A 26,911-nucleotide genomic window follows, 5' to 3' on the forward strand; every position below is an offset into this window, starting at 1 on the left:
CCTTCCCTCCTGGGAATGTTGCTGGCACCTGCTGACTGCTGGTGTTCCAGCCCATGGACCCTCTGTCCTTGTCTCCAGGCTCCACCCCAGCCCTGCATGGGGGACATCTCGTCACTCAGACACCCTTCACAGGCCAGGAGGCATTGGGGCCAATTCTAGGACAGGGATGTCCAGACCTCAGCGACCCCATGCACGCAGCGAGTGGGGAACCATTCAGACACACTACAGAGCTGGGACAATGTCCCCCAGGAAGGGACACCTGGCTCTGCTCCCTCCGTGGAAGCCCCTGGTCAGATGACAGCTGCAATAGGAGCAGCCTCAGGGAAGGGGGGCTCCTGGACCCCTCCCCAGACAATGCAACCCCTTCAATCGGAACAAGGGACGGTGCCTGGCCAGATGAGGGCCTAGACCCCGGAATCAGGGTGTCAGGAGCGGACTCAAGTGTCCTCCCTGCAGGGCCACCCTCCCAGTGCCCATCCCCCCCACACCACACCGAAGCCGTGCGCTCACATGTAGTAAAAAGACTTTATTAAGAAGGCTTTGAAGTCAAAAAATAAAACTCTTGATACAATTTTTTTTAACCCTTAAATCAGCTCAGCAAATATATAATCAGTAATTTAGCTGTGTAAGATTAAAGGTCCATTACTTTATTTAAAATAAAATATATTTTTAGTTCTTAAAATTTTATTCCATAAAGTACATATTTCCCTATAAATTCCCTACATATACACGAGGTAAAAAGTAAAAGTAAAAATTAAAAAAAAAACTTTAAAAATTTAAAAAGTGACAACAGAAACCACAGCAGGAAGGGAATTAATAATTAAAAAAAAAAAAGTTAGAAATTTCTGGTTGGGACGCCCGGGACCCCACCCCCCACCCCCCTCCGGCCACAAACAGCCGCCATACAAAAGGGTAAACGGTTAGCCCCAAAAAGGGAGTAAAAATGTCACCATCCTCCTCGCAGAAGTGCCTGTACAGTCTGAGGCCAGGGACAACAAACACTGTCAAATCAGAAAACGGCTACGTACAAAAGGAGCACACGAGAGTTGTAAAAATCCTGTTTGTTTTTTTGTTTTGTTTTGTTTTTGAAAGATCACCCTGGAGGTGGGGTGTCTTAAATAAAAGTATAAAAGTGCAAGCAAACCTTTTCTCTCTAGTTTATTTTAACCTGTCGACTCAATACTGTTATTTGTTAAGAACTGAGGGTCGCGGGCTCACCGTCTCCACGCCTGGGACAGGAGTTAAAGCTTGTCTGTAAACACTGGCCCGGCGCCCCGGCCCCGCCCCCTCACCTCCAGCCCCGGCTGGGTCCTCGCCCACCCCTGGCCCCCTTGGCTGGCCCTGGTGGCACCGGCCGGGGGCCACGTCGGGTCCCGCGCTAGGAAAAGATATGAATGGCCTGGGTGGCCGGCGTGCGGCACGCGGGGCACTCGGGCTCGCTCTTGCCGCAGATGCGGACGGCGCAGTCCATGCAGAAGAGGTTGTGGCCGCAGGGCACCAGCGCGGCCATCACCTCGCCCTCTGCGCACACCACGCACTCCCGCGCCAAGGCCGGGGAGGCCACTGCCGCTGGGGGCCCCGGGGCCACCGGGGCCGCGGTGGCCGTCGAGGACTTGCGGTTGCTCTCGGAGGCACCGGAGTCCAGCGGGGAGCAGGAGGCTGCCGGGGCGCTGCTGGGCAGTGAGGTGGGTGCGGAGAAACCCGTGCCACCCGGGAAGGGCAGGGAGCCCTGCGGGGACCGCCAGGGCAGCGCGCCCACAGGGTCGGGGGCGCCGCGGCGGGCCAGTGGGAGCTCCAGGCCTAGGCCGCTGGGCTCGGGCAGCGTGGGTGAGTGGCGCGGGGTCCCGGTCCCGCTGCTGCGCCGGGCGCTAGCTGCAGGCGGCGCCGGGCCCCCGTTGATGGCCGAGCAGCCACTGAAGGCGGGCAGGGGCCCGGCCCGCTCAAAGGGGGCCCAGATGGTGGCAGCGGTGGGCACCGTCAGGTCCAGCGCCAGGAAGTCAAAACTGAAGTCGCAGTCCTCGGGGGCAGCGGTCCCCGCGGGGGCACCGGGGCCGTCCCCACCGAAGGTGAAGCCCCCATTGCCGGCACCACCGTAGGGGCTGGCAGGGCCTGTGTCGGGCACTGGTGGTCCCCCGCGGTTGCCCGCATAGAAGGCCTCAGGGGCGCTGGGGGCGCCTAGGGCACTGTCCCCGCGGAGGCTGGCCGTGGCCGTGGGGGGCCGCCGCCCTGGGTTCGGGGCCTTGGCCCAGAGGCTCGTGGCGGCGCCAAGCAGGTCCAGGCAGACGTCAGTGCCATTGGCGTGGAAGTCGCTGTCCGGGCCGGCGTCGGTGAAGGCGCCAGTGCGCAGCGTGATGTGCGCCTCGATCTCCTCGCGCGCGCGGTCCACGTTCTCAGGCATGCCCGTCACGGCGAACACCGGCTCCTTGTCACGCCCGGGCGTCACGATGTACGTGTGCGTCCGCTGCTGGATGCGCTTGATGGTGGCGCCCTTGGGCCCCACTACCAGCCCCACCACGCGGTAGGGCACGCGCACCTGGATGGTGGTCTGTCCCGGCAGGTTGGGCGGGCCCTGCGCGGAGCCGGGCAGCCCCCCGGCCTTGCTGCGCGTGGCGCGGATCATGGAGAAGTGCTCAGCAGCCGACAGGATCTCGCGCTTGGCCATCTCCACGTCCTCCTTGCGGCCCGTCACGATGAACACCGGCTCCTCCCCGCGCACCGGTGTCTTGATGTAAGTGTTCGTCTTGGCGCGCAGAGCCTTGATCTTGCAGCCTGCGGAGCAGGGGAGAGACACGGTGAGAGGGGCCCCTGCTCAGCATGTGGGCCCACCTTGGAACCCCCACTTCCCGGCCTTAGTGCCCTCCATGGGCTTATCCTCAGACACACCAGGTGCTTCCTTCCCCAGCCTCAGTTTCCCCTCTGGGCTTCTGGGGGTTGGCAAAAAAGCATCTCCCTAATTCACATCCACCTGGAACCTCAGAATGTGACCCCTGTAGCGTGAATGTTTGTCCTTGGCCCGAAATTCATGTACTGGAATCTAATGTCCAGTGTGACAATATTAAGAGGTGGGCCGTGGGGGAGGGATTATGTGGCAAAGGCTCCACCCTCATAATGAGATTAGCACCCTTATAATAGAGGGTCCAGCGAGCTCCCTTGGGCCAAGGACACACAGAAGGCACTATCTATGAGGAATAGGCCCTCACCAGACACCCAATGTGCTGGCACCCAGATCTTGGACTTGCCAGCCTCCAGGAGCAATCACTGTTGCTGTTTCTAAATGACTCAGTCTAGCCTAAGGTTGTTACAGCAGCAAGGGCTGAGACAGTGATCTGATTTGGAAATAGGGTCTTCGAGGACATTAGTTACAATGAGGTCATCCTGGATTAGGGTGGTTCCTAAATCCAGTCTGATGGTGTCCTTAGAAGAAGAGAGGACACACACAGAGACACCCACAGAGGAGGTGGCCGTGTGACAAGCAGAGGCAGAGATTGTAGGGATGCGCCTACAAGCCAAGAACACCAAGGACTTCCAGGAGCCAACACAAGCTGGCAGAGGCAGGAAGCGTTGTCCCCTGGAGCCTTCAGAGGGAGGTCAGCCCTGCTGCCACCTCGATTTCCAACTTTTATTCTCCAGACCTGGGAGAGAATGAATTTCTGTTGTTTCAAGCCATCCGGTAGATCAGCCCCAGGAAATAAAACAGAGACCCTGTGACAAGAACTCCCTGTCCAGTGGGAGAGACAGCTAAGGCTGGGATTGTGGAGATCACCCATGATTTCCTCACAGCCAAATGACACTCCCAAGGCCACCAGGACCCTTGCCCAAGAGGAACCCAGGCCTTAGCCCAGTGGCAGCCTCCTGGGCCTCCAAAGGCCCCAGGTGTTCCCTAAGGGGATGCTTCAGGGACATAGCACTGTGGCTTCACTGTTGCTGGCTGGGCTGGGGGTCTGACCTTGTGGGGGGGGCAGGGTCTTTTCGGGGTATGTGGGAGGGGGCTCTTCACCCATTGTCCAGACAGCCCTGTTTGTCTAAAGGCCAGGTGTGGCCTTCCTGGGTCCCAGACATACCCACCCCCACCCCTAGGGCCTTTAACAGGTCTTGAGATAACCCCACCCCACATAGCCCCTAGCTCTGGGGAGGCAGAGACAGAGGAACACAAGGATATTGTTTCAAGACAATCAGAGGGTGGCATTGAGAGGGTAACAGTGTTGCTAACTCTCTAGCAGCAAAAGATACAAAATTAGTGGGACCAGCACATTTGAACATGAAGAACCAAAGAGAAGGTGCCTGGGCCAGGAATATGGAAGACAGGGGTCCCAGAGGCCGCGGGGGGAACCACCCCGAGGCGGGCAGCAGCCCCCATGCCCCAGCCACACATGACCTTCCCACCTGTAACACTCTCCGGCCACCCCCCCTCAGTTCCCTCTGTTCCTCTCCAATACATCTTGGCCCAGCGTCCCCTCCTTCAGGAAGCCAACCCTGACTGGAGCAGCCAGCAGGAGGTTCCCGCCATGGGGTCCTCCCATCCAGACCTCTGAGGTGCCCGGCCCGGGGAGGGTCACACATGGGAGAGGGTGACCCAACGTGGCCACAGCTGAGCTCACAGGTTGTGGGTCACATAGAGTCTGGACTCATGAGGAGACAAATCTGGGAGCTGTGGGTGGGTCAGGGCAGGGAGGGGCCTGACAGCCTCCCCCAACCTGTCCCCATCCTGCCCCATCCCACAGCTGAGAGGCCTTACGGAGAGAACCTGAGTCCAGCTCACTAACTATGCTCAGCTGAGACCAAGCCTGAGCGGCAAGAGGCAAGAGCTGGGCCATGAAGTTGGGGCTCTAGGAGTGACTCCAACCACACCCTGTCCCAGTAGGGAGGACATAGCCAGGCCAGAGTGACAAGAACCCCGGGGGGACCCTGACCCTGGAGGCAGCCGATGTTAGGTGGGTGCTGCTAAAATGCAGATTTCTGGGTCCTGCCCCCATAATTCCAGCTCAGAGAGCCGGGTGTGCCTGGGAATCGAGTGACTGCCCCAGAGGCAGGGGGCTCACTTGCCCCCAAATCCACTCTCAGCCCAACGCAGCCAAATCCTCCTCTCCACTGGCAGGGGACACAGCCCATATCAGGGGCCATCACTGATCTGACCCTGATTGGGGTCCTGGCTGCAGGTGACCTGTGGCTACAGACTTATCAACAAAACCACAAGGCTGGGAGTGGGAACAGAGGCCACCGCTCCGGGCTGGAAGGCTGGATGGGTTTAACACGGCCACCAGGAGGCCATGTACCCAGGGGAGTGGCTGAGGGAACAGTGGGGGCAGAGTTCCAGAGGCAGGTCAGGGCTGGGACAAGTCCCCATCTCTAAAACTCAGTCCAACACACGGCCGCCCCTGACCAAGCAGCAGGGACAGGACGGACAGTGCCATCCCCTGAGCCAGTCCTGGCTGGGTGGTCTGTTCAGGGGGAGGAGGGAAGCTGGCTCCCCCGTCAAACAGGGACATCAAAACCCCCCACCCAGGGAGCATCTGCACTTGCTAACAGATGAAAGAACCAACGCATATCCCCGCAACACCCGACACTGTCCCCAGCCACCAGAGAAGCACCCAAGGCCGGTGGGGGTGGGAGAGAGAGAACAGCGGGCTTCACGGGCCTCCCCCGACCAAGAAAGGCTGTCTGAGGTCTCTGTCCTCAGCATGTGACAACAGCAGAGAGGGAGGGAGCACTGGATGGCTTCCAGGCCCAGCCTTGACTGCAGCATCATTCATTCACCTGCTGGTTCCTGAACACCTACTGTGCGACAAGCCCTGTGCAAGGTACCAGGGACTCAACCGTGACCAACAAGCACCTGGCCTGGGTCCTGCCCCCAAGAACTTGCAGGATGTGCCCAGGGTAAGGAGGAGCTGGGGGTGGGTCTCAAAAGGAGCTGAGCCCCGGGTCCCCCAGGTGACCTTCACTGACAGGCAGGAGGGAGATGCCCACACATGTCCTCTCAGAACCTCCACTTTGCCCCCAGCCTTGGAGCTTTGGCAGATGGGAAGTTCTTTGCTGACCCACTCCTGCCCCAGCAATGCAGGAAGAATTGGAGAAACTGGGGTTCAAACCCCAACCCCCATCCCCTGCCCTCTCCTGTGACCCCAGAAGCTGCAGGACTTTCTCCAGAGCACATCTTGGGGCCTGGTGAGATGCGGCAGGATAAGTCTGGCCATGGGCTCAGCACAGGGTAGGCGTTTAATAAAGACACGGCAAATGAATGACTCGGAGCCTTTAGCAGATGGGAAATGCCGTCCAGTCTGGGTCTCTGTAGCTTCAGGGAGGAGAGAGACCTCACAGGGAGTGTGGACGATAATCGTGTGCCCAGAAAGCACTTGAACCCATTCTAGGGTTGAGAAAACTGAGGCTTGGAGAACAGCACATGGGTCTCAGGGAAAGGACTGGCACCAGGTCTGTGTGACTCTGGTCTGGTGGTGGAGGCCGGGCAAGTGTACCCCTTCTGCCCTCCAGGAAAGGGGGTGGCCTTGGACCTTCGGTTTGACAGAAAAGCAGGAACCCCCAGGGTAGAGGGTGGGGTGAGTGACCAGAGGGAGGGAGGGAACAGAGCTGGGGCACAAAGGATATTGAAGCATGTGCTTGAGAAGTGGGTAGGTGGCAGAAACTGGGAGCCACAGATGGTTCTAGAGCTAGGGGAGATGCAAGGAACACTGAAGTTGCCAACCTGTCCTAGAATTCATGGCACATCCCTGTCACCCCATAGGCTAATTTTGGAGTGGCAACTGTGTGCAACCTGGAGCTGGACAAGAACCCTTGCAACCACCCCAAGCGAGGTGCTCTCTCTGCATCACAGAGAGAAGCTACCATCTGCCCATGGCCACAAGGCCACTCCAACCTGCAGGGTGAGCACTCAGGGCCCACTGTACACCCCTCACACATACACAGCCTGCCTTGCTGACTGCCACCAGTGGGAACCCAGCCTGACACCCAATAAATGGGTACTGAATGCACTTCCAGGAGGTCAGGGCTGAGCCTGGTGCCCCGGGGGATTCAGTGGCCCATGACCCTGCCAAGAAATGCTCAGCCTGAGGCCACAGGTCCCCATGCTCTCAGCCCAACTCCTATACCACAGCTTCTCAAAGGACCTCCAGGTGCCAGGACACATGCATTCATGCAGAACACACAGCGCATCAGCCTGGTGACTTCGGGCAATCAGCCCTGAGGCTGCAGTTCAGGACCAGCTGCCTGGGAGATGGGGTTGGGGGAGCAGAAGGATTGTGGAGGGAAGCTGTGCAGCCAGGTCTCCTGGGGGCGGGGTGGGGATGGGCAGCCAGCAGGGCTCAGAGAACTGCCTGTCTCGCTCCCTGACTGCCACTTGTGATGGCGGGTCACAGACGGGCACAATGCCCCACCCTCTGTGTGTTCCCACATGAGCTGGACAAATGAATGACCGAGAGACAGAGCACTTGCCGACCAAACTGCCCCACCCACCCCGAACTAGGGGAGGGCATCCCTGGGGTCCCCTGCTTTCGGCAAGGGTGATAGGTGACCTTGCAATTCAAGCCCCCCACACCCTTCTCTGGCTCCTGCTACTGAGAAGAGCCCAGAGGCTGGCCAGGGCCTGAGTGCCCTGCAGCCCCATCCCAAGCCCCGCCCAGGCCCCACCCCAAGTTCTAGAACCTAGCTGGTCACAGGCGGTCAGCAGGGAGCCAGGGTGGGGAGGGGCAAGTGGGAAGGCAGGAGAAAGTTGAGGCCCCGGGCGGGTGGGCAGCCAGGCGGCTAACGGGGTAGTGGGTGTGTGCTGGGCTGGGCACTGCCCACCAGCTGCCTGCCCGCCCCGCAGCTCGAGGGCCAATGAGCAGCGGCCGGCCTGATGTCACCCTGCAAATCTCAGCCTAGCTCTCTAACAAAGAGAACAATGGGGCGGCCACAGGGACGCCCTGACAATGCCCCTTCTGGACCCCCACACCCTGGGCCTGATGCCCCCAGAGCCTGCCAAGGAGGACTGCCGGGCTGTACCCAAGCCGCTTTGATAGCCCACCCTCCCACAAGCCCCCAGTCCCTGACTCAGGCATGAGAGTGGGGTGGGGGTCTTTTCCCACCGGGTGGTGTCCCCACCCCAATCAGGGGCCTCAGGCTGGGGAGTTGAGAGGGACCCTCTTTGTGCTGTCACACTTCTCTCCCAATCCTGCAGGCGGCCCCCCAAGCCACCCCCAAACCTGAGCTTGCCCCGCCCCATGCCTGTTTTGGGTGTGGAGCGCCCACCGGCCAGCCCAGACCCTGGTCCCTAGCGCCCCTCAACGGGATGCCCCTGCGGCGCGAGGCCCTGGGTGGCGGCGCACACCCAGTGCCGGAGGCGGCCCAGACAAAGGCAGCGGCCAGGCCGGAGCGCCGAGGGGAGGAGCGCGGGCTGCGCCCAACTTTCTCCCGCGGCGGCTGCAGGACAAAGGCGCACAGGCGGCCTCAGGGGCCAGAGCCCACGCGGGGCGGGTCTGGGCTCCGGCGTCCGGCCGCAGGCTGGGCTGGGCGGGAGCGACCCCCTCCCCGAGGCGGGCGGCACGGGGACCCCCAGGGCGCCGCCCCCGACGGCGGCCACTCACCCTGGCGACCCACGATCTCGGCGACGTGCTCCGAGCTGGGCACTGGCACGCACTCGGTCATGTTCACGCTCTTCTTCCGACTACCGATCACGCTCATTTGCTCGGCCAGCAGCGTCGGGGGGCCCAGGGCCGCGGGGTGGGGCGCAAAGCCCGCGAACACGTCCGGTGGCGACGGCCGGGGCGGCGGCGGCGGCGGGGGGCTCACGTCGGGGTCCAGAAGCGACAGCGGACTGGAGACCACGGTCACCGCGGGAGCCACGGCCAAGGGAGCGCCGACCTCGGGCCCGTCGTGGGGCGCGGGCTCAGCCGCCGCCCCGCCGTCCGCGCCCCCCGCAGCCGCGCCGTCTCCGCCGCCCGCGGCTGCCCCCTCCTCGTCCGTGTCGCCCGCGCCCCCCAGCCCCAGCGCAGACAGCTGGTCCAGCGCCAGGCGCAGCGCGGCGGCCGCGTCGTCGGGCTCGGGCGGCGGCCGGGGCGCGGGCGCGGCCTCCTCGGCGCCTTCGGGCGGGGGCGGCGGCGGGGCCGGGGGCGCGGGGCTGGGGTCCCGGCCGGCCGCCGCCCCCGGCCCGCCGCCGCCCGGGCTCCCGCCGCCGTCGGGCTGGCCGAGGGAGCTGGGCATGGCGGGAGCTAGCGCTCAGGCCCGCGCTCCCGCCCCGCGGCCGCCGGCCGCCCGCGCCGCCGCCGCCGCCCGCGCCGCCCTCCGCCTCTGCGAGCTCGGCCGCCGGCCGCCGGCATCCAGCGGCGGGGGCGGGCGCGGCGGCCGGGGCGCGGGGCGGCGGCGGGCGGCTGCTCGGGGCCGGACCGGGCCGGGCGGCGGCGGCGGCGACTCTGGCTGCTGCTCGGCGACGGCTGCGGCGGCTCCTGGGCGGCCGACGCGGCGGCGGCGGCGCGGGACGCTCCTTCCCTCCCGCCGCCCGCCTCCTGCGGCCCCGCCCCGGCCCGGCCCCGGCCCCGCCCCCGTGACGTCAGGCCGCGGCCCAACAATGGGCAGCCGGCAGCGCGCACGCGCGGGGCGGACAGGGCGGGGCCGCGTGCGGTCACGGGGACCGGGTCCCGCCCCGTCCCCCGCACTCGGGCTGGGACTGGTGAGCTCGCACGTGGGCGCCACCGCAGGTAGGTGCCGCTGGGCACCAGAACCGGGGTCCTCACCCGGCCTGTGCGCGCCCAGGCCCGGGGTTCTCCCCGAGTTCCTCTGGCGCCCCTGCCCGGCTTAAATCAGGCTCCTGCCCTGCCTCCCCCAGCCAGGGACCCGCCACGTCGGAGCACAAAGGCGTGGGGTCCGTCTCCAAGACCCCTTAGTGATCCGGGCGGGCTTCGGAATCAGGCCCCCTCCCCGATCACGATCCCCCCCGCCCCATGCGCACTCGGGGCCTGGGGTCCCTCTCCGAGTCCCCTTAGAGATCCGGGCTGGGCCCCCCCCCCCACGCTCCTCTCCCACCTTCCCTGAGCCAGCGACCCCCAGCCCCTTACACAAGGGCGTGGGGTCCCTTTGCCTGAGTCCCGAGTGCCTCTCGAAGTTCCCGCCGGGCTTAAAAGGCAGGCCTCCCGCCCAGTGCCTACTCTATGCCAGGGACAACCCCTGCGTCGCCTCTCTCAGTCCCCCTCGGGATCAGGGCTGGGCAGTCCACAGACAAGTCAGATTTCCCACTGAGGGGCCTTCCCTGCTTGGCAGGTTCCCCCAGCCAGGGCCCTCTGGCATGGAGACCCACTCTCTTCTGGGGGCGCCGCCTCTCATCCATGCTGTCCCTCCGCCACAGCTGTCCCTGCCCAACGTCCTTCACTTGCAATCACTTCTCTGCCCACTTATACCAGGAGGGGCTGGTCAGACCCCGGGAAAAGCCCTCAGCTTGCCTGGGTCATCCCTCTGTACAGATCCCTTACTCACCCTAAAATGTCTCTCCTGACCCCAGGCCCACCAGCGCCACTTCCTCTCTTGAGGTCCTGGACTTCTCTTTGTGCTCTCGAATGCTTGGAAGTATTTATTAGTTTTTTTTTTCTATTTTCTTTTAGAGATGGGGTCTGGCTATACTGCCCAGGCTGGAGTGCAGTGGCTATTCACAGACGCTATCCCACCCCTGATGAGCACAGGAGTTTTGACCTGCTCTGGTTCCGACCTGGGGCGGTTCACCCCTCCCTGGGCTGGTTCACCCCTCCCTGGGCAGCCTGCTGGTCCCTTGCTCCTGGGGATCACCATATCAACCCTGAACTCAGTGCAGACATCTGCTCAGCACAACACATGACAGCCCAGAGCTTGGGCTCAAGTGATCCTCCTGCCTCATCCTCTGGAGTAGCTGGGACGACAGACAGACCTGTGCCACCACGCCAGGCTGCCTGGAATTGTTAATTGCTTTGTAATAATGGATGCTTGGACCCCTCCCCATGGGACCGAGCCCTGGCAGGGCAGTTCTGGATCTGCTGGGCTCCACTGGGCTCCTAGGAAACACATAGTTTGGGATTGATGGGCCCCTGCTGTCTCTGGGTTCCAGCCACAGGCCTTGACTTTGTCTCCCCGCAGAGCAGAAACCTCCACCTTAGCTGGTATTCAAGGCCTGAGGCCAGGCATGACCTCCTCAAGTCCCCCTAGGGCCCCCCAAGCCATGCACCTGAAAGCACCCAGCGCCAGGCCTTTGCAGGTGGTGACCTGGTGGGTGGGCTGCCTGCAAGCTGGGGCAGAAGGAAGCACACAGATTCCGTGGTGAGTGCTAAGACATCAACATGCAGGGGCTCAGGATGGGAGAAGGGAGCAGGGAAGGGGTGGGGCGCGGGGAGGAGAAAGGAAGAGCAACATCAGGACTGTTGGTGGTGACAGATGGGGAAACTGAGGCCAGAGAGGGGCTTGCCTCGGGACACACCTTTGTGGGCGTTCATGTGCCCCTGACCCCGCACTAGTCCCTGTGGAGTGGTGTTCACACAAGCTGGGTATTGGGTGGCTTGTGTCCTGGGCCTGCCCCTTTCTCCTCCCTGTCCCCACTCATGCCACTTCCCTCTGCTGGGCGAGGAAACGACTACAGAGAGGTCTGGGGGGGCACGGCACCCAGCCCAGCTCACCCCAGCCCACCGCCACCATCTGGCAACACTGGGACACTGGGGGCATGGGCGGGCAGGTGGGTCTGGTGGCTCAGCACCCACATGTTCAGCCAACAGGAGTCTGGAACAAGAGAGGGCTTAGGAGCTAAAAAAAAAACCAGGAAGATTCAAAGCAGAGGAAACCTCCTGGAACAATGTGAAGCAAAAAGACCAGAGCTGGGAACTGCAAGAGGAAAAGAAAACAGATTCTACGTTGGACAGAGGAAAATGGAAGGAAGTTGTCAAAGAAATAATAGGAGGGGATGCCCGGGACTGTGGGACCAGAGTCTCCAATGAGCTAGGACCCTACAGCTTGTCCTGGGGACACATGTCTGGGATCCAGGGACCCCTAAATGCTTCCAGGTCACATTCCAGAGGATTAGGAGGGAGAACACCTCTGGTCCCAGGGAAGGTGATGGAGGATCCCCGAGTGTGTGTCAAGTGAGAGGGAAGAATCATGGTGTTTCAGGCCTTTGAGGTTTTCACTAGTTAGCTTAGTGTACTGGAGGATGCACTTCAGCAAAACAAGGGAGTCAGTAAATAAAGAAAGAAACAGGTTCTGCCCCAGGAATGTCCTGGGGAGGCCTGAGGGTGGTGGTGGAAAGTTTGGCTGTGATGAACTGTTGGGGGCATCTGCCATCAGAAGCAGAGACAACTGCCAGTGTCAACATGCAGTCAGGGATATGTGAACACTGGCCTGTTAATGTTTGCAAGGATTTATTGATAACGGCCCCTGCAGCCATGTATTCTTAAAGTCTTAGGCTGGGCGGAGAGGCTCATGCCTCTAGCCCCAGCACTTTGGGAGGCCGAGGTGGGAGGATCACCTGAGGCTAAGAGTTCAAAACTATCTAAGGCAACATAGCAAGACTCTGTCTCTACCAAAACAAATTTTAAAAATTAGCCTCACAGACACTAAATCTGCTGGTGCTTCTGCCTTGGACTAACAGCCTCCAGAAATGTGAGATATAAATTTCTGTTGCTTCTAAGGCACCCAGTTTATGGTATTTTGTTATATCAGCCGGGACAGACTAAGACAACCCTAGAACAAAGTTTCTCCCCCTCAATACTATTTTCATCTGTAGCTGGGTCTTTCTCTGGGGTGGGGCCGTCCTGGGTGCTGCTGGGCCATGTCCCTGCTCCCACCCACCTCATGCCAGGGGAACTACTCCACCACGTATCCCACACCCCATATTAGTTTCTGGTGGCTGTTGTGACAAACTTTCACAAACTGGGTGGTTTAAAGCAATGAGTATTTAGTTCTTCCCACTTCTGGAGCCCAGGAGTGGAAAATCAAGGGCCAGTTCCGTCGGAAGGCACCAGGGGAGGCTCCTTCCTGCCTCTTCCAGCATCTGGGGCTCCAGGTAGTTGCCTTGTGCCACATTGTGGCAGTCTCAGCCTCTGTCTCCACGTGGCCTCTTTCCCTGAGTCTCTGTGTCCAAATGTCCCTCTTTCCACCAGGACACGCGTCCTCCAGTGTGAGCTCATGTTAACTTGATCATGTCTGCAGAGACCGTTTCCAAGTAAGATCTTGTCCACAGGTTCCAGGGTTTAGGACATGGACATATCTTTGTGGGGGTGTGATTAAACCTGTGACACACCTCCAGGCATGACAACCAAATGTGTCTCCAGGCGTGTCCGCTGGGTGCAGAAATGGCTTGTTTGGGTGCCGCTGGTGTAGTTGGTGGGTGTATGGTGGTCAGTGTAAGGTTCTTTTAACTCTGCAAATGTCGGAGACTTGTTTACAGTAGAATGTCGGAATAAAACGAGGAATCAGAGGCGGTTTGGGGAGCGGTGGTTTATGGGAGACATCGTGGGTCTGGGTCCTGCTGATAAGCTGTGGTTGGCACATTATATGTGGCTGGTATATGTTTGAAACCTTCCGTAATACAAAAATACATTTTAAGGCCAGGCGCACTGGCTCACACCTGTAACCCCAGCACTCTGAGAGACCAAGGTGGGAGGATCGCTTGAGACCAGGAGTTTAAGACCAGCCTGAGCAAGAGTGAGACCCCTTCTCTACTAAAAGTGGCACCTGTAGGTAGTCCCAGCTACTCAGGAGGCCAAGGTGGGAGAATCACTTGAGCCCAGGAGTTGGAGGCTGCAGTGAGCTGTGATGATGCCACTGCACTCCAGCTGGGGCAGTAGAGCGAGACCCTGTCTCCAAAATACATAAATAAATAAAAGAAGGCTGCTCCTGCCTTCCTGGGGCCGGGGCACTGGGCATCACAGGCAGTGTGTCTCGGATGCCCCTGAGCTGCTGGCATTGGGCAGGGACCCAGCTAGGGGGAAGGGTGCCATGGCCCGGCGTGCTCCTGGTCTGCAGGGAGATAGCAACACACGAATCCCTTGTTGATGCTGCAAAGTGCAAGGCCACAAGGGCTGAGGCATGGGGGGCTGTCAGTCAGGGGGTCCCCAAGCCAAAAGCCCAGGAGCAGGGTTCTCCAGCTCCCCACCCCCACCACTCCTGGGGTGGGATGGGACAGACAGTGGGTGGGGGTTGGGACCATGTGCTCCTGGGCTCAGCCTGGGGAACAGAGTCTGACAGAAGCCTGACTACCTGGGGCCCCACCCCCGCCAGCCCACCTCCTGCTCGGATGTGGCCTCTACCACTTCTCTACATCTCCGGGGCTGCTGGGGTCCCTGAGGTTTCAGGGAGGGAAGAAAGAATTTAGGAGAGACCCTTAAGCCTGGACAGTTGGCCACAGCCTAGGGTCTGGACCGGCCTTGAGTGCAGACAGCCCTGCAGCCGGGTGGGGGTCATTTCATCCTCAGGCCAGGCCCCGCCCTGTCTCAGGGCCACTAACACATCCTGAGGTCAGAGTGACTGTTTGGGGTCTCAGTGGCAGGTGGCTGGGCTCACAGACCCCAACACGTGAGGGGTGAGGAGGCCCCCAAGGCCCTGACACTGCTGTGAGGACAGGCAGCCAGAGTCCTGGGTGCCCCCAGGGCAGGACAGACCCTCCAGAGGTGGCCAGGCGGGGATGGCTGCTGACTGGGAACCCTAGGGACCTGGGGCTGACCTCATCTTCCCTGGAAGGCCCCTCCTGCCTCACCTCCCTAGGTGACAGGCGGGTGGCTCTGACCTCAAGCCCGTCTGTCCTCCCTCCAGGCAGTGGGACCACAACCTATGTTGGGTGCTGCCCTGGGTCCCTCCCAGGACCAGGTGCACCCACTGCACCATGCCCCCCCACCAATCACCGCTGACAAAACCGGCACAGACTGAAGTCTGGAGAACTCATGCTGGGGGCCACTCAGCACTCCTGGACACGTCAGAGCTCTGGGTCCTCAGGATTAACCAAAGCTCTGACACATTCCACCTGAGTGGCTTTATTCCGCGTGGGTACAGGACACCCCGCTGCCCCCCCCATCCCTCCTCCCCCAGGACCCTCCACTGGGCAGGGCATAGGCCGAGGTCACTCTACAGACAGCACCTGGGGACCTCAGCCGGGCAAAGGGTCACAGTTGGGGACACCAAGCTATTGCCATGAGGAACTGAGAGCGTCCCCCACCAGAGATGCCCTCAGCTGCCTCAGCCTGCAGGAGGCTGAGCCCTCCCAGGCCCAGGACATGGAGAACACAGAGCCCACCCACAGCTCCGGCAGCCGTCGTCCTCTAAGAATTGTGCTTTGACACAGAACAAAAGGAAAGCCGTCAGCACCAACCAGGTCAGCATCTGCGGAGGGCCAGGTGACACCTGGGCCCCCAGTGACCTCATTAGAGGTCAGTGCCAACCCACCCGGCATCCAGCCACGGCTCAGCCCACGACACCCCCCGCCACACGGGGCAGAGCAGACACGGGAGGAGGGGTGCAGCCAGAGATGACGCACCAGAGGCGCTCCTGGGCTGGGCACTGGCGCAGAGTCCCTGAGGGGCAGGGTCGGTGGGTGAGGAAGCAGCCCCCAGGCTGCGGTCGGGGGTATTCAAGTGACATGTCATTCAGATGACCTTGGTGCCAAAGGCTCTGCCCCGTTCCATTTACTGAGAGCACCCACTCTGCCCCAAAAGCCAGGCACCTGTCCCCGCTCTACAGATGGGGAAACTGAGGCACAGGGGTTGGCGACAGCAGAGCTGTCTGGAGCCCTGCCCTGGCACATCGGTGCCCGAGCCCTCTTTAAGGCGGTTTCAGGCGCAGGGGGGCTCCCCTCAGGGCCTGAACCTCAGACCAGGGCGCAGCAGCGGGAGACAGTCTGGTTTTCAGAAGCCAAGGCCGGAGTTCACGTCCAAGTGCAGCCCGTACGAAAGCTCACACAGCTGGGAACGTCCACCCTCATGTGTATCATGGGTTTATTGAAGGGACGGGACCTCCTAGGTGTGCCCTGTTGTGGCTCTGCCCTGCCGGGTGGCCGTGCACAAGGAGGGCCGAGGTTCAGAGCGTCGTCCCACGCACTGCACGGGGAGGCGACTGGTTCCAGAAGTATTTCTCCAGCCTCGTGGAGACGAGGCAACTGAAGAATCCTCACAGGTGGCCCCGGTCCCTGGGTGCAGCCCAGGCGGGCACTTGCAGGTGGCTTTTCTGTCTCCAGGGGCTGGGGTGGCAGCCACAGGAGGGGCCTCCTGCCAGGCAGGGCCCAGGATCGACCGGCAGTTCCGGAACGCAGGCCCTTCCCAGAGCAGGCGTGGAGGGTCCGTCAGGTGGGGGGCTGTCCCCAGTTGTGCCCGAGGCCCGGGACAGGGAGGATGGAGCGGGCAGGGGCAGCCTTCCTCCCTGGCTGGGCCTGGCTCCGGAACCTGGTCCCAAGCATGGCCGAGGGCCGAGTCTGCAGGTGGCTTGTGGCTGGTGCCCCCGCAGTGTGGGGCTCTCGGCAGGACATCTGGAAGAGGACAGGGAGGGACACCATTAGAGATGGATAGGGACGGGGTACCCGGACTCTCCCAGGGAGACATCACCCAGCACAGCCCTCAGGGTTGCAGGGAGATGGCCCCTGGGCTCAGGGGCCCCCCAGGCAAAGGGGATCCATTTCAAGTGACCCCAACACTGCGGCCTCACCCCCCAACCCGCCAGCGGTCACTGCCCACGTGTGTGCTGCCGCCTGGGACCTGTTCCAGCCACAGGCTTGGGCCTCAGCTCCCCTGTCAACCATGGGCCCGGACAGCACCTGCCCTAGACGTGTTCCATCTCCTGGTCTTGGTCAGGCTCCTCCTCCTCCTCCTCTTCCTCCTCCTCATCCTCATCCCCGCAGGCCTTGTCCAGCGGCGCCTCGCCATCACGGGCCAGCTCCTCCACGTGTGCCAGCATGTCGGCCATCAGCGCCTCCTCCAGCCGCTTCCGCACCTGCTGCACCAGCTCCTCCTGCTTCCTGGGGACACAGGCCACGCTCGCTGGGGAAGGGGAGGCCCTGGGGCATCCCCAGGACAGCCCCTGCCTGCCTCCTGCCCCTCTCAGTCAATGTTCCAGGTCACACACCTTCCGCCCTGCCAGGGGCTAAGGGACTCCCCAGACCCTGGCACTGGCTGCCTCTGCCTGGCCAGGTCTCCCTGCACTCAGCAGCTCCAGCCCCTGGCCTCTGCCACCAACTCTGCAGGCACTCGGGAGAAGCTTCTTCAAAACCAGTTACAACCTGCTGCTGACGCGCCACCCTCTGGGCCTGAGGCACCTGTCCGCTCAGGCCTCTGCCTCCATCCTGCGGCACTTGGTGTGCGCTTTCTTTTACCATCATTTATTAAAAGGGTTTCTTCTACAAAACTCGGATTCAGTCACAAGGCCGCACCCAAGGATCTGGAAGGCCACATGTGACCCGGAGGCTGCAGGGTTCCCACCCCCGGCTTAGGAAGTTTGGAAAAGAAAAAGGACACCTGTGTGTTCAATCCGGCTATCCAACCAGAGGGTCTCTCTGAACTCCCCGACAGTGAGCTCAGTGAATTCTGGGGACACGACTCCGTCCACCATCTCTGGGCTCCTGGAGCCATGCCAGCTCCGCAAAGGTGGCCAGCGTCCCTCTCTGGCTGCTCCAAGACCCTCTCCTGGTCTCCCGTGTCTCTCACACTGCTCCTGCCGACCCTGTGCCAGTCCTGCCCCTCCTGTCCCCAGAGGCACATAGGGGCTAACTCGATCCCATGTCTCTAGGACCAAATCTGCTGCTTAACCCACAGCTGAGTTCTTCATTTCAATGGCTTTTTCTACTTCTAGACGATCCACAGAGCTTTTAAACCTGTCTAGTGTTTCCTGACAGTCTTGCACTTTTCTTCTGTTTTCCTTTCTATCTATCATACCTTTCCTCATTGTAGGGAGTTTCTAGACCTTGTGCAGAGTACAGACTGATCCTGACACCACGGTCAGGGGGCTGCCCCTGCCCATCAGCACCTGGCAGGGCCACCAGCACGGAGCCCGCGGGAGCCCCATACCCCGTCTGCGTGGGGAGCTGGTGTCTGTAGGCCATCTCCTCAACCCTGCACAGGATGCAGGGTCTCCGCTCTCCTGCCATGTGGCTTTCACACCCCTGGCTGCTGAGCAGGAAGCCAACACAGCCTGAGCCCCCTCCCTGCCCACCCACACTGCTCAGAGTGTGAGGTCCCCTCTACTCCAGACCCCTACAGAGGTCCCTTCCCTTCTTTGACCTAAGACGTGCACTCGCAAATAGAGCTAAGAGACGTGTTTTCTCCTGGCACTCCTAGATGCTTCCTGCATGTGCACAACAGTCTGAGGTGACCCCTTTGCACCAGGAGGCCTTTGTAGACGGTCCAAGCACATGCACCTCTCCTGGCCGTGGCATCACCCTGTGCACTAGACCCTGGTTCTGCCCTGAAACGCCTCCCGAGGGCCCTTTGCCCACGGCTGCGGCCCAAACCCTGAACCCCAGCATCCAGAGCCCCTAGGGACCTGGCACCCAGCCTCACGTCTCACCAGCCCCACCATTTCCCACTGCCGCAGCAGCCACAGGCTCTGCTGCTCTGAGCGCTACACACGCTGCCACTTCTGCCGGGAATGCCAGACCCTCCACCCCCTTGCAGGAATCTCCAGAGTCACATACCCCTGAGGACAGGAGGCCTGGGCAACCCACCCCCACATGCCCAGGGCTCAGCTTGGAGCCCACATAGCGCACGCCAGTCAACACGGGCAGAAATAACCACATTTTCTTTTCAAGAACATCCTTCAGGAGGCGCCTGACTGGCCTACCCTGAACCTAAAACTCGGGTGAACAAGTTCAAGCTGCCACTTTAACAGGTGGTTCCCTTGTACCTGGTGCTCAGGAACACCCAGTGACGCTCTACCAAGACCCTGAGAGATGGGGCAGAGGGATGGGGAGTGGAGGGGAAGGCCAGGCTGGCTACCTACCTGATGTCCTCGTCGGTCACCATGAAGGCCTTGCACAGGGGCTGTGTCGTGTTAAGCCACACGCCGGGGTTCTTCTCCACTGCAGCCGAGAGTTGCCCGGTGATGGGCATGGTGCTGGTGTGCAGGGCGCTGGCGATGGCCGACAGCAGGGTCTCGTCTGTGCAGCCAGGTCCCACCCCTACCAGGGCAGCAGGAGAGACAGCCCCAGGCCGCAGGGTCACCATGGACAGCTGTGACCCAGAAAGAGGCCCCCACTGGCCCCCCAGAAGCTGGGCCAGGCCTCGGGAAATGCCCCAAGAACAGGGCTTCTCCCTCTTCCTTCAGCCTCGGGTTTAGTTTCCAGATTTCCTCCCGCCTGTGCCATTATTTTAACAATAAGCCACAAGCTCTGCACTGTGTGTGCACCGTGCGTGTGTTTTAGGCTGTGGGAGCAAAACTGAACATTCTTGTTCGTCTTTTTAGGATCCCCAAGGTAGAGCCCTGCCTCCTCCGGGTCAAATCACCCCTCCCCCCATGCCTGGGCTGCACCTGGAAGCTCCAAAGTCCAACACCCACAGGGTCTCCAAGGTCAAGCAAGAAGGGTCTGGCCTGAGAGCCTCCCCACCCCACCAGCTCCAGGTGGCCCTGCCCTCAGGGTACACAGCTTGAACACTCTTCCAGTCACCTTGCAGGCCCTTGGGGAGGTCCATGGTCTTGACCAGCTCCTCCGCGATGTCAAAGGCGTTCAGGCCACTCAGCTTCTTCTCCCAGAAGAGCTGCAAGCACACAGACATGAGCCTCCAGGGTGATGGCCCTGGCTGAGCCACCCCCACCCCCTCCCGCCTCCTGCTCAGGGCCTGCTGCACCCATGTCCCCAGTGTGTGTAAATGACTGCGGAAAACACAAATGGTGCTCAGTTTTTTAAAAAACCAGATTATAAAAGTATACATGCACAGTTGGCCTTCCTGCCGGTTCCACATCCAGAGATTCAACCAACCGCAGATGTGAAATATTTGGGGGGGAAAAGACCCCAAATAACAATACACGACTACAAAATCACACAAAAAGCCCAAACAGTATCATGATTGTTTACATTCACTCTATAGATGCCTGAAAGTATGTGGAGGACACGTGCAGGCCACAGCAAGCACCAGGACATTGTCTATAGGGACCCGAGCACCCCACTCGATGCCGAGGGACGACCCCGCGACACCAAGGGACAACTGTGTGGCTGTATTGCAAGCCTCCACCTGCAGGGTGGGCGACACCGAAAACACAGCCGAGGGGGCCCATGTGGCGGGGCAGGGGACGCGCATGCCCACGCTCACCTGCCGCGGCTGGTCCACCGCCTTCTGTGGGTCGCTCTTCACCTTGTTGCTGGGGTGGTTGGTGATCTTGGTCACCGGCTGCTTGAAGATGGACGCCGTCTGCCGCACGGGGAGCGCCGTGTTCAGGTCGGGCTTGCCCTGCGGGGACCAGGCGCTGCAGGCCGAGGCCAGGGCACCCCCACCTGCGTCCCCGCGCTCCCACAGCCCCAGGCTCGGCCCCGCCGGCTCCAGGGCCAGCAGCCGCGTCCGCGCCATGCCCGACCTCTGCCCTCCACCCCCGCCGGCGTCATCACGTCACCGCCCGGCGACATGACGCCATGTAGCGCAAGCGGGACGCGGCTCACCTTGACCTGGTTGGATGAGTCATAGCGCACGCGCTGGCGGCTCTTGTTCATCTTGCTCATCAGCATCTTCCCCGTGCGGAAGTCAAAAGTGCTCAGGTCCATGGAGCCGCCCAGGTAGCGTGCCAGCTGCGGCTTGCTGCGGAACTTCTTCCCGCTTGGGCTGCGGCGGGAGGGCGGCGGTGGGCCGGCCGGCCCGGGACCGCCACCCACCCAGACCCCAGCCCAACCCTAGCCCCCAGCCCTGGACCCCCAACCCGGCCGCGGACACGTAACCCGGCCCGGGAACCCAGCTCTGGACACCCGACCTGGATCTGGACCCAGCCCTGGACCTCCAACCACAACCCTGACCCGGACCTGGACCCCAACCCCAACCCAGCCATGAACCTCAGCCCTGGATCCCCGACCTGGACCTGGACCCGGACCTTGGACCCCCAACCAGACCTGGACCCCAGCCCGGGCAGCCAGCGCAGGACCCACGCTGTTACCTACAGGATTGTGGGTCCCGGCCGGGGAGGCTGGCTGACCGTGTCCAGAACATTCCAAAAACAGAATTAGCTCATGCTCGAGAGAAGACTCCGAGGAGAGTAGGTTTGGAGGGACAGCTCTGAAAGCAGCCTCCTCGCCTTGGGGAAGGTGTGAAGGGGTCTCGCGCAAAGATTCAGGGCCAGGACCCTGAAAAGCTGCCCGGGGTGCCCTGGATTGGGTGAAGGCGGAATGCAAAGCTCTGCCCTCAGCGCTCTCTGGGAAACACAGACACCAATCTGTAGGATTGCCCTGTGTGCTGAGTGTCATACCGCAACATGACTACACCTGACCAGCACACTGTCACCATGGTAGTGGGTTGTGAAAGGGAGCAGCAGTTTTGAAAAACGGTCTGGCAGCTCCTCCAACAGTGAAAAGCTCCCTACGACCCAGCCATTGCAATCCTGCGTATCTACCCGAGAGAAACGAAAACACGCATCCACATGGTAACTTCTATGCGAATGTTCCCAGCAGCACTGTCACAACAGCTGCAAGGTGGAAATAGCCCAAATGCCCAGACACACACATGTTCCACCCACATGTGGAAAATTACTCAGCCATGTAAAGGACCAAGGCTCTGACACAGGCCACAGCGTGGATGGACCTTGAAGACATCGTGCTCAGTGAGAGAAGCCAGACACAGAAGGACACACAGCGTGTGACTCCATTTTATATGAAATGCCCAGAATAGGCAGATCCACATAGACGGGACGTGGATTCGTGGGTGCCAGGGGCTGGGGAGGAACTGCTCATTGGGACAGGGCGTCTTCTGGGGGTGATGAAAATGTTTTGACATTAGATAGTGCTGATGATTGCACAACTCTGTGAACATCCTAAAAACCACTGAATTGCACACCTTAAGTGGATAAATTGCATGCTATATGAATTATATCTCAATAAAATAGTCTAAAAATAATAGCATTTCTATGGTGCTTACTATGCCAGGTATCTTAAGCACATTACTTCTACAGACTCAATGTACAGTCCCTCTTATTAGTGACTGCTCAGTCTGCGAGACTGGTGACTGGCTCTATTTTGTTGGTTCTCCCTGGAAACCTCTAGGACAAGCTCCTCCTGCCCCTGCTGCAGATGTCCTGGCCCATGGCAGACAGAGGACAATAAAGAGAACTTGAGATCCATCACAGCCAGAAGGAAACCCAATCCTGCGATGTCTGCACAGAAATGTTTGGTCATACGCTTAGTTCAATCTTCCCAACCTGGGATCTACACACTAGGTTAGTACACAGACTGCAGGAAGTTAAACTTCCCTCTCTGCTGGCCAAATTCAGTGTTACACAAGGGCACGGATGCATCCACTGGGACACTGCACCCATGGAGGGCACCAGAGGACAAGTGCCTGAGGCCCTGAAGCCACCAAGGACTCCTATGGAAGAGTTACTTTCCTAATTATGCTCTGGGCTGGCTGATGTTAAATCTGGGCCCACTCGCCCAGGGCAGTGAAAACAAACCCAAGGCCATGACTCAGCCTTCAAATACAGCCACAAAGGAAGAAGGGACCCCCCACCCCCACCCCAACAGAGGCTGCTCTGCCTTTTATGATATAGGCCAACAGGGACACACAGAGGCACAGAACGCACATTGGTGGTTGCTCAGGGCTGGGGCAATGGGTACATAAAGTAGTTTTTTCCTGGGATGAGGAAACTCTAAGCTTGAATCTGATCATAGCTGCATGTATCTATGAACACGCCAACAAAACCCCACTGACTTGCACACTCTGAGTGAACTGTATGGTATGTGAACCACATCTTAAGCTGTCTCAAAAAAATAAATGCAAGACAGAAAGTGGATGAGTGGTTACCAAGGTCTGGGGGAGACTGAAATGGGCAGCAACTGCTAATGGCGACAGCCTTCTTTTTGGGATGATGACAATGTTCTGGAATTAGTGGTGATGGTTGCACAGCTTTGTGAATGTATTAACCACTGAAAAGAGAGTCCAGGTGTGGTGGCTCACACCTGTAATCCTAGCACTCTGGGAGACAGAAGTGGGAGGATCACATGAGGTAAGGAGTTCGAGACCAGCCTGGACAACATAGCAAGATCCTATCTCTACAAAAATAGAAAAATTAGCCAGGTATAGTGGTATGTACCTGTGGTCCCAGCTACTTGGGAGGCTGAGGCAAGAGGATCGCTTGAGCCCTGGAGTTGGAGGCTACAGTGAGCTATGATGACAACACTGCACTCTACCCAGGGCAACAAAGCGAGACCCTGTCTCAAAAAACAAACAGCAAAAAAACCCCACTGAATTGTATACTTTAAAAGGGTAACTTTTATGGAATGTGAATTATATCTCAATTTTCAGAAAAGGTTATGCAAATCTGTATTGACACAGAAAGATGTCCCTGATATTTTATTGAATGAAAAATGATCAGACTCAATACAACCGAACGTATACAACAAAATGGGCCCTGCAACCTGAGTGCTCTCAGGCCTACCCGAGAGCAGACAGGGAACAAGGAGCCCAGGATCAAAGCCTCAGGCAAGGAACACCCCAGTTCTGCAGTGGGCTGCTCTGGGCTGAGTCTGGCTTCATCCCTCACAACAGGAAACCTGAAATTTCTCCAGCCTTTTTAGAGCTTTTCCCTGCTCTTCTCCACTGCCAGACTTCTATGCTCAGGGTGGGGGGCTCAGAGTCGGATCCCCCATGGCTGAGGCCCTGAGAAGCTCCCAAGCAGACAGGGACTAGAGAGAGGCAGGGTGATGACAGTCTCAGGACTCTCTCGCCAAACTGGCCTTGGTTTGGATCCCAAGCCGAAGCCAGCTCTGAGCCTCCCTGGGGCCTTTGCACAGGCAGTTCCCAGCTCCACTCCATGTCACCTCCTTAGAAAAGGCCTCCCCAGTCTCAGCCAGGCACTGTTATCTGCTCTCACAGACCTTGGCATGTCACCACCTGCAACACCATGGCTGTAAGGGGAGATGGCTGGTGCCCTGGCTGTCACCCATGAGGGGGGGCCCGATCTCACTCCCAGATGAAAGACCAGGATCCATCCAGGCAGTGCCTGACATACTGGCATTTGTTATATTAACAAAGGACTAGAGAGGCAGACACAGACCTGCCACCCGCTTTTAGAAGGATGAAGCATGCAGGTGTGACTGGAGTTAGCATGACAAGCGTGCTTGGAGTTAGCATGCCGGCAGATCCCAGCCTGAGGACAGAGACACAAGGTTCTTAGGGAGACGAAGTGAGTGAGTGTGAGCGTGTGTGTGTGTGTGTGTGTTGGGGGGGCGGTTGGGCAGCAAAGGGGAATGTACGGATTTATTCCTAAGTAACACTGCTTGCAGTCTCACTATTTCAATGCCTGAAATTACAGGGTTCCAGCTAATTACAGCATTCATTGAGGCACCAAGTCTCCCCTCCGCTTTGCAGCCCTCACACTTTTTGGAAATCAAAACCTGAGCTTGTCCTAGAAGACCAGACCCGCAAGCATCTACACAAGCCTTCCCTTCCCGGCTCACTTTATCTCTCTAAACGGGGACAGTGGAGAACCACAGGCCACCGAAGTGCTCAGTGGGTGCAGCGCTGGTCCTGCCGGTTCTGGGCTCACGAAAACTACTGGCCTTCACAGGAATGTGGGAAGAACAAGGACCAGCAGCACCCAGGCTGGAGCACGCGGCGGGGGTCCGGCAGCTTTCCTTTGGAGGGGGACCTGAGGGCACTGCGGGATACCGAAGCACAGGGGCCGGCGCATTCAAAGCTGGCTCAGATTCAAGTGTCTTTCCTTTCGACAGCCAGGGAGGGGGAGAAAAAAAGGAGGAAGACAAACAGCAGGTGGCCGACTGTCTAGGGCTGGGCTGCACGCCAGCGACTCACTCTTTGTTCCACGGAAAGGCCTCCCCGCCACCTTTCCCAGGCCAAGAGCGGTACCTCCTTGCAATTTAGGAGAGGGGGCTCTGAAAGCCTCCAACCACCAGCGACAGCGATGTAAAGACTACAGTTTCCTAGGCTCAATGTCGCGTGTCTAGGTCTCCACGACCTACCAGGGGCAGTGACCTTGGAACGTGTCCGAGAGTGGAAAAGTGGGGTCTGGCCACCCTGGGGGGCCCATTCCCAGCACCGAGGCGGGCCCGGGGACCTGCGTGTCCAGGACGCCCTCCCGGTCGCCCCAAGAGAGCCCTGCATCCCGCTCCCCGGCTGGCCGCCCACCGCGGACCCCGCGCGCACCGAAGGGCGAGCCCGCCCCCACCCCCGCCTCCCAGCAGCGTCAGGGCGCGACCGGGCGCCCGTCGCCCCGCGCTCGCGGACAAAAGCTGCCGCCGCCCGCGCCGGGCCGGGCGCCATGAGGCCGCGCGGGCGGCGCACGCGCATTGGGCCGCCGGCGGGCACGCACGCACGCACGACGCATGCGGCGCAGGCGCGGGGCGGCCGGGCAGGGCGCCGGCCGCGCGGAGGCCGCTGGGAGGCGCCCGCTGGGCCCTGCGCGGCCGGCGCGCTCATTCACCTATAGTAAAAGACATCCCTGTGGCCGGCCGACAGCCCCGACCTTCTGGGCACTTCTTCCCTCTCCCAGCCCTGCGGGAGCGCCGGGCACTCCCACCTCTTCCGCTCCATTGCGCCCGGTTCCTCGGCCCGCCTCGGGGCCCGCCGCCGCCGCCGCCGCCCGGACCCCCGCTCGCTGCCGCCGCCGCTGCCGCCGCCGCCGCCACTCGCCGCGGCTGTTCCGGCCCGCAGGCCCCCACCCTCCGCCCCCAGCCGGGCGCGCGCCGGCTCTGCCGCCCTCTCGGCCCCCTCCCCGCGCTCGCCAGCCCCCGCTCGGGGGGCCCGCTCCGCCCACCCGGCCGCGCGGGGCCCCGTGCTGCGCAGCCGCGGCGCCAGGCCCCGCCCCGCCCCTGCAGGCCCCGCCCCGCGGCGGCTACCGCCAATCAGCGAGTGGTCGGGGGTGGGGCCTGCACACTGCGCCCGTCCACGCGGAGTGGCTGCGCCCGGAGGCTGAGTGGCCGCCACGCGAGCAGCCCGGCTCGGGGGCTGCTGCGGCGCCGCCTCCTGCCGGCCGCGCGCGGGTAAACACTTGGGGGGGGGCCGCCGCCTCTCGGCCCGGGGTCCAGTGCCCCACTGCGCCTTACACCGACTTCTGGGTCTCCCCGCGTCCGGGGGCACCTGTGACCCCCGCATCCACACCCAGGCCCCCACTCTACACTTTGATCCCTCTCCCCGTCTCCCCTCCTAGGCCTCCGTCCAGCCATTGTCCCCCGCTGGGAGGATTCCAGGACCTTCCTATGGAATCACCCATCCCCCCATCCCTTCTGTACCCAGACGAGGACCCAGGGACACAAAGGTGGGGCCGCCCTCACTCAGCCCGCGCCGGCTGCACCGCTCCCCAAGGCACGGGCTGCTCGGCCCAGAGCAGGTGTTTAAGACAAAACTGATCTTCCCTCTGCCTTTCTCTTGTGCCTCTGGCTGGAGAAGGTTCATGGTTTTAAGGATCCCTGTGTTGACCTTGGGCCCACCCAAGTAATCCAGGATGATCTCCCATCTCAAAGTCTTAATCCCATTTGCAAAGTCCTTTTTGCCATGGTAGGTGAAATGCCCACAGGTGCCAGGGATTAGAATGCAGACACTATTGAGTGGCGTTCTGCTCACCACACAAACTCTGGATGGATGGTGGGCAAGAGGGGACTGATTCATGCCCCCACTCCTCCAACCTCACCTGTGTTCCCAGCATCCCCCACCCAGGACACCTGCTTTGGGGTGGGTGGGTTCTCGCCCTCCCACCCGACCCCGGCCACACGACTCTGTCTCCCAAGAAGCTCAGTAACCATGGGATTACATGTGTATGTCACTGAACCCTGTAGTTTTTTAATGGTTACATTTTT

At 60.6% G+C, this 26,911-nt stretch overlaps 2 protein-coding genes across 6 annotated transcripts; both read right to left on the bottom strand.

Moving 5' to 3' along the window:
- Positions 1-506: 506 nt before the first annotated feature.
- Positions 507-9,189, bottom strand: MEX3D (mex-3 RNA binding family member D). Its single transcript, XM_045542944.1, has 3 exons — positions 8,574-9,189; positions 1,393-2,769; positions 507-1,229 (listed from the first exon to the last, which is right to left on the bottom strand). The coding sequence occupies exons 1-3, from the start codon at positions 9,187-9,189 to the stop codon at positions 1,186-1,188; spliced, it is 2,037 nt and encodes a 678-aa protein (XP_045398900.1). The 3' UTR covers positions 507-1,185.
- Positions 9,190-15,903: 6,714 nt separating this feature from the next.
- MBD3 (methyl-CpG binding domain protein 3) lies at positions 15,904-25,795 on the bottom strand. Of its 5 annotated transcripts, none has more exons than XM_045543375.1 (7): positions 25,636-25,795; positions 20,561-20,720; positions 20,217-20,354; positions 19,574-19,664; positions 18,910-19,087; positions 16,733-16,933; positions 15,904-16,447 (listed from the first exon to the last, which is right to left on the bottom strand). In XM_045543375.1, exons 1-6 carry the CDS (start codon positions 25,647-25,649, stop codon positions 16,738-16,740), a joined length of 777 nt encoding a protein of 258 aa, XP_045399331.1. In that variant the 5' UTR covers positions 25,650-25,795; the 3' UTR covers positions 15,904-16,447; positions 16,733-16,737. The 5 variants fall into 5 exon arrangements, with proteins under 5 accessions (XP_045399331.1, XP_045399315.1, XP_045399342.1 ...); XM_045543359.1 differs by having other exon boundaries at positions 25,540-25,748; XM_045543386.1 differs by lacking the exon at positions 25,636-25,795 and adding an exon at positions 21,046-23,100 and having other exon boundaries at positions 20,217-20,315.
- Positions 25,796-26,911: the final 1,116 nt, after the last annotated feature.

This window comes from Lemur catta, chromosome 1, assembly GCF_020740605.2.
Source record: "Lemur catta isolate mLemCat1 chromosome 1, mLemCat1.pri, whole genome shotgun sequence".
Lineage (NCBI taxonomy): Eukaryota > Metazoa > Chordata > Mammalia > Primates > Lemuridae > Lemur > Lemur catta.

Bases quoted from the DNA above. Each gene is read 5' to 3' on its own strand.
- MBD3 (XM_045543359.1), bottom strand. From the start codon at position 25,649: ATGGAGCGGAAGAGGTGGGAGTGCCCGGCGCTCCCGCAGGGCTGGGAG. The intron at 19,665-20,216 runs GTGAGCGTGGGC...GTGTGCTTGCAG, and splicing joins CGGTGGACCAGCCGCGGCAG to CTCTTCTGGGAGAAGAAGCT. The intron at 19,088-19,573 runs GTGACTGGAAGA...CTGCCCTGGTAG, and splicing joins CCTCCCCAAGGGCCTGCAAG to GGGTGGGACCTGGCTGCACA.
- MEX3D (XM_045542944.1), bottom strand. From the start codon at position 9,189: ATGCCCAGCTCCCTCGGCCAGCCCGACGGCGGCGGGAGCCCGGGCGGC. The intron at 2,770-8,573 runs GTGAGTGGCCGC...CCTGCTCCGCAG, and splicing joins CGAGATCGTGGGTCGCCAGG to GCTGCAAGATCAAGGCTCTG. The intron at 1,230-1,392 runs ATATCTTTTCCT...CTCCTGTCCCAG, and splicing joins GCCGGCCACCCAGGCCATTC to GCGTGGAGACGGTGAGCCCG.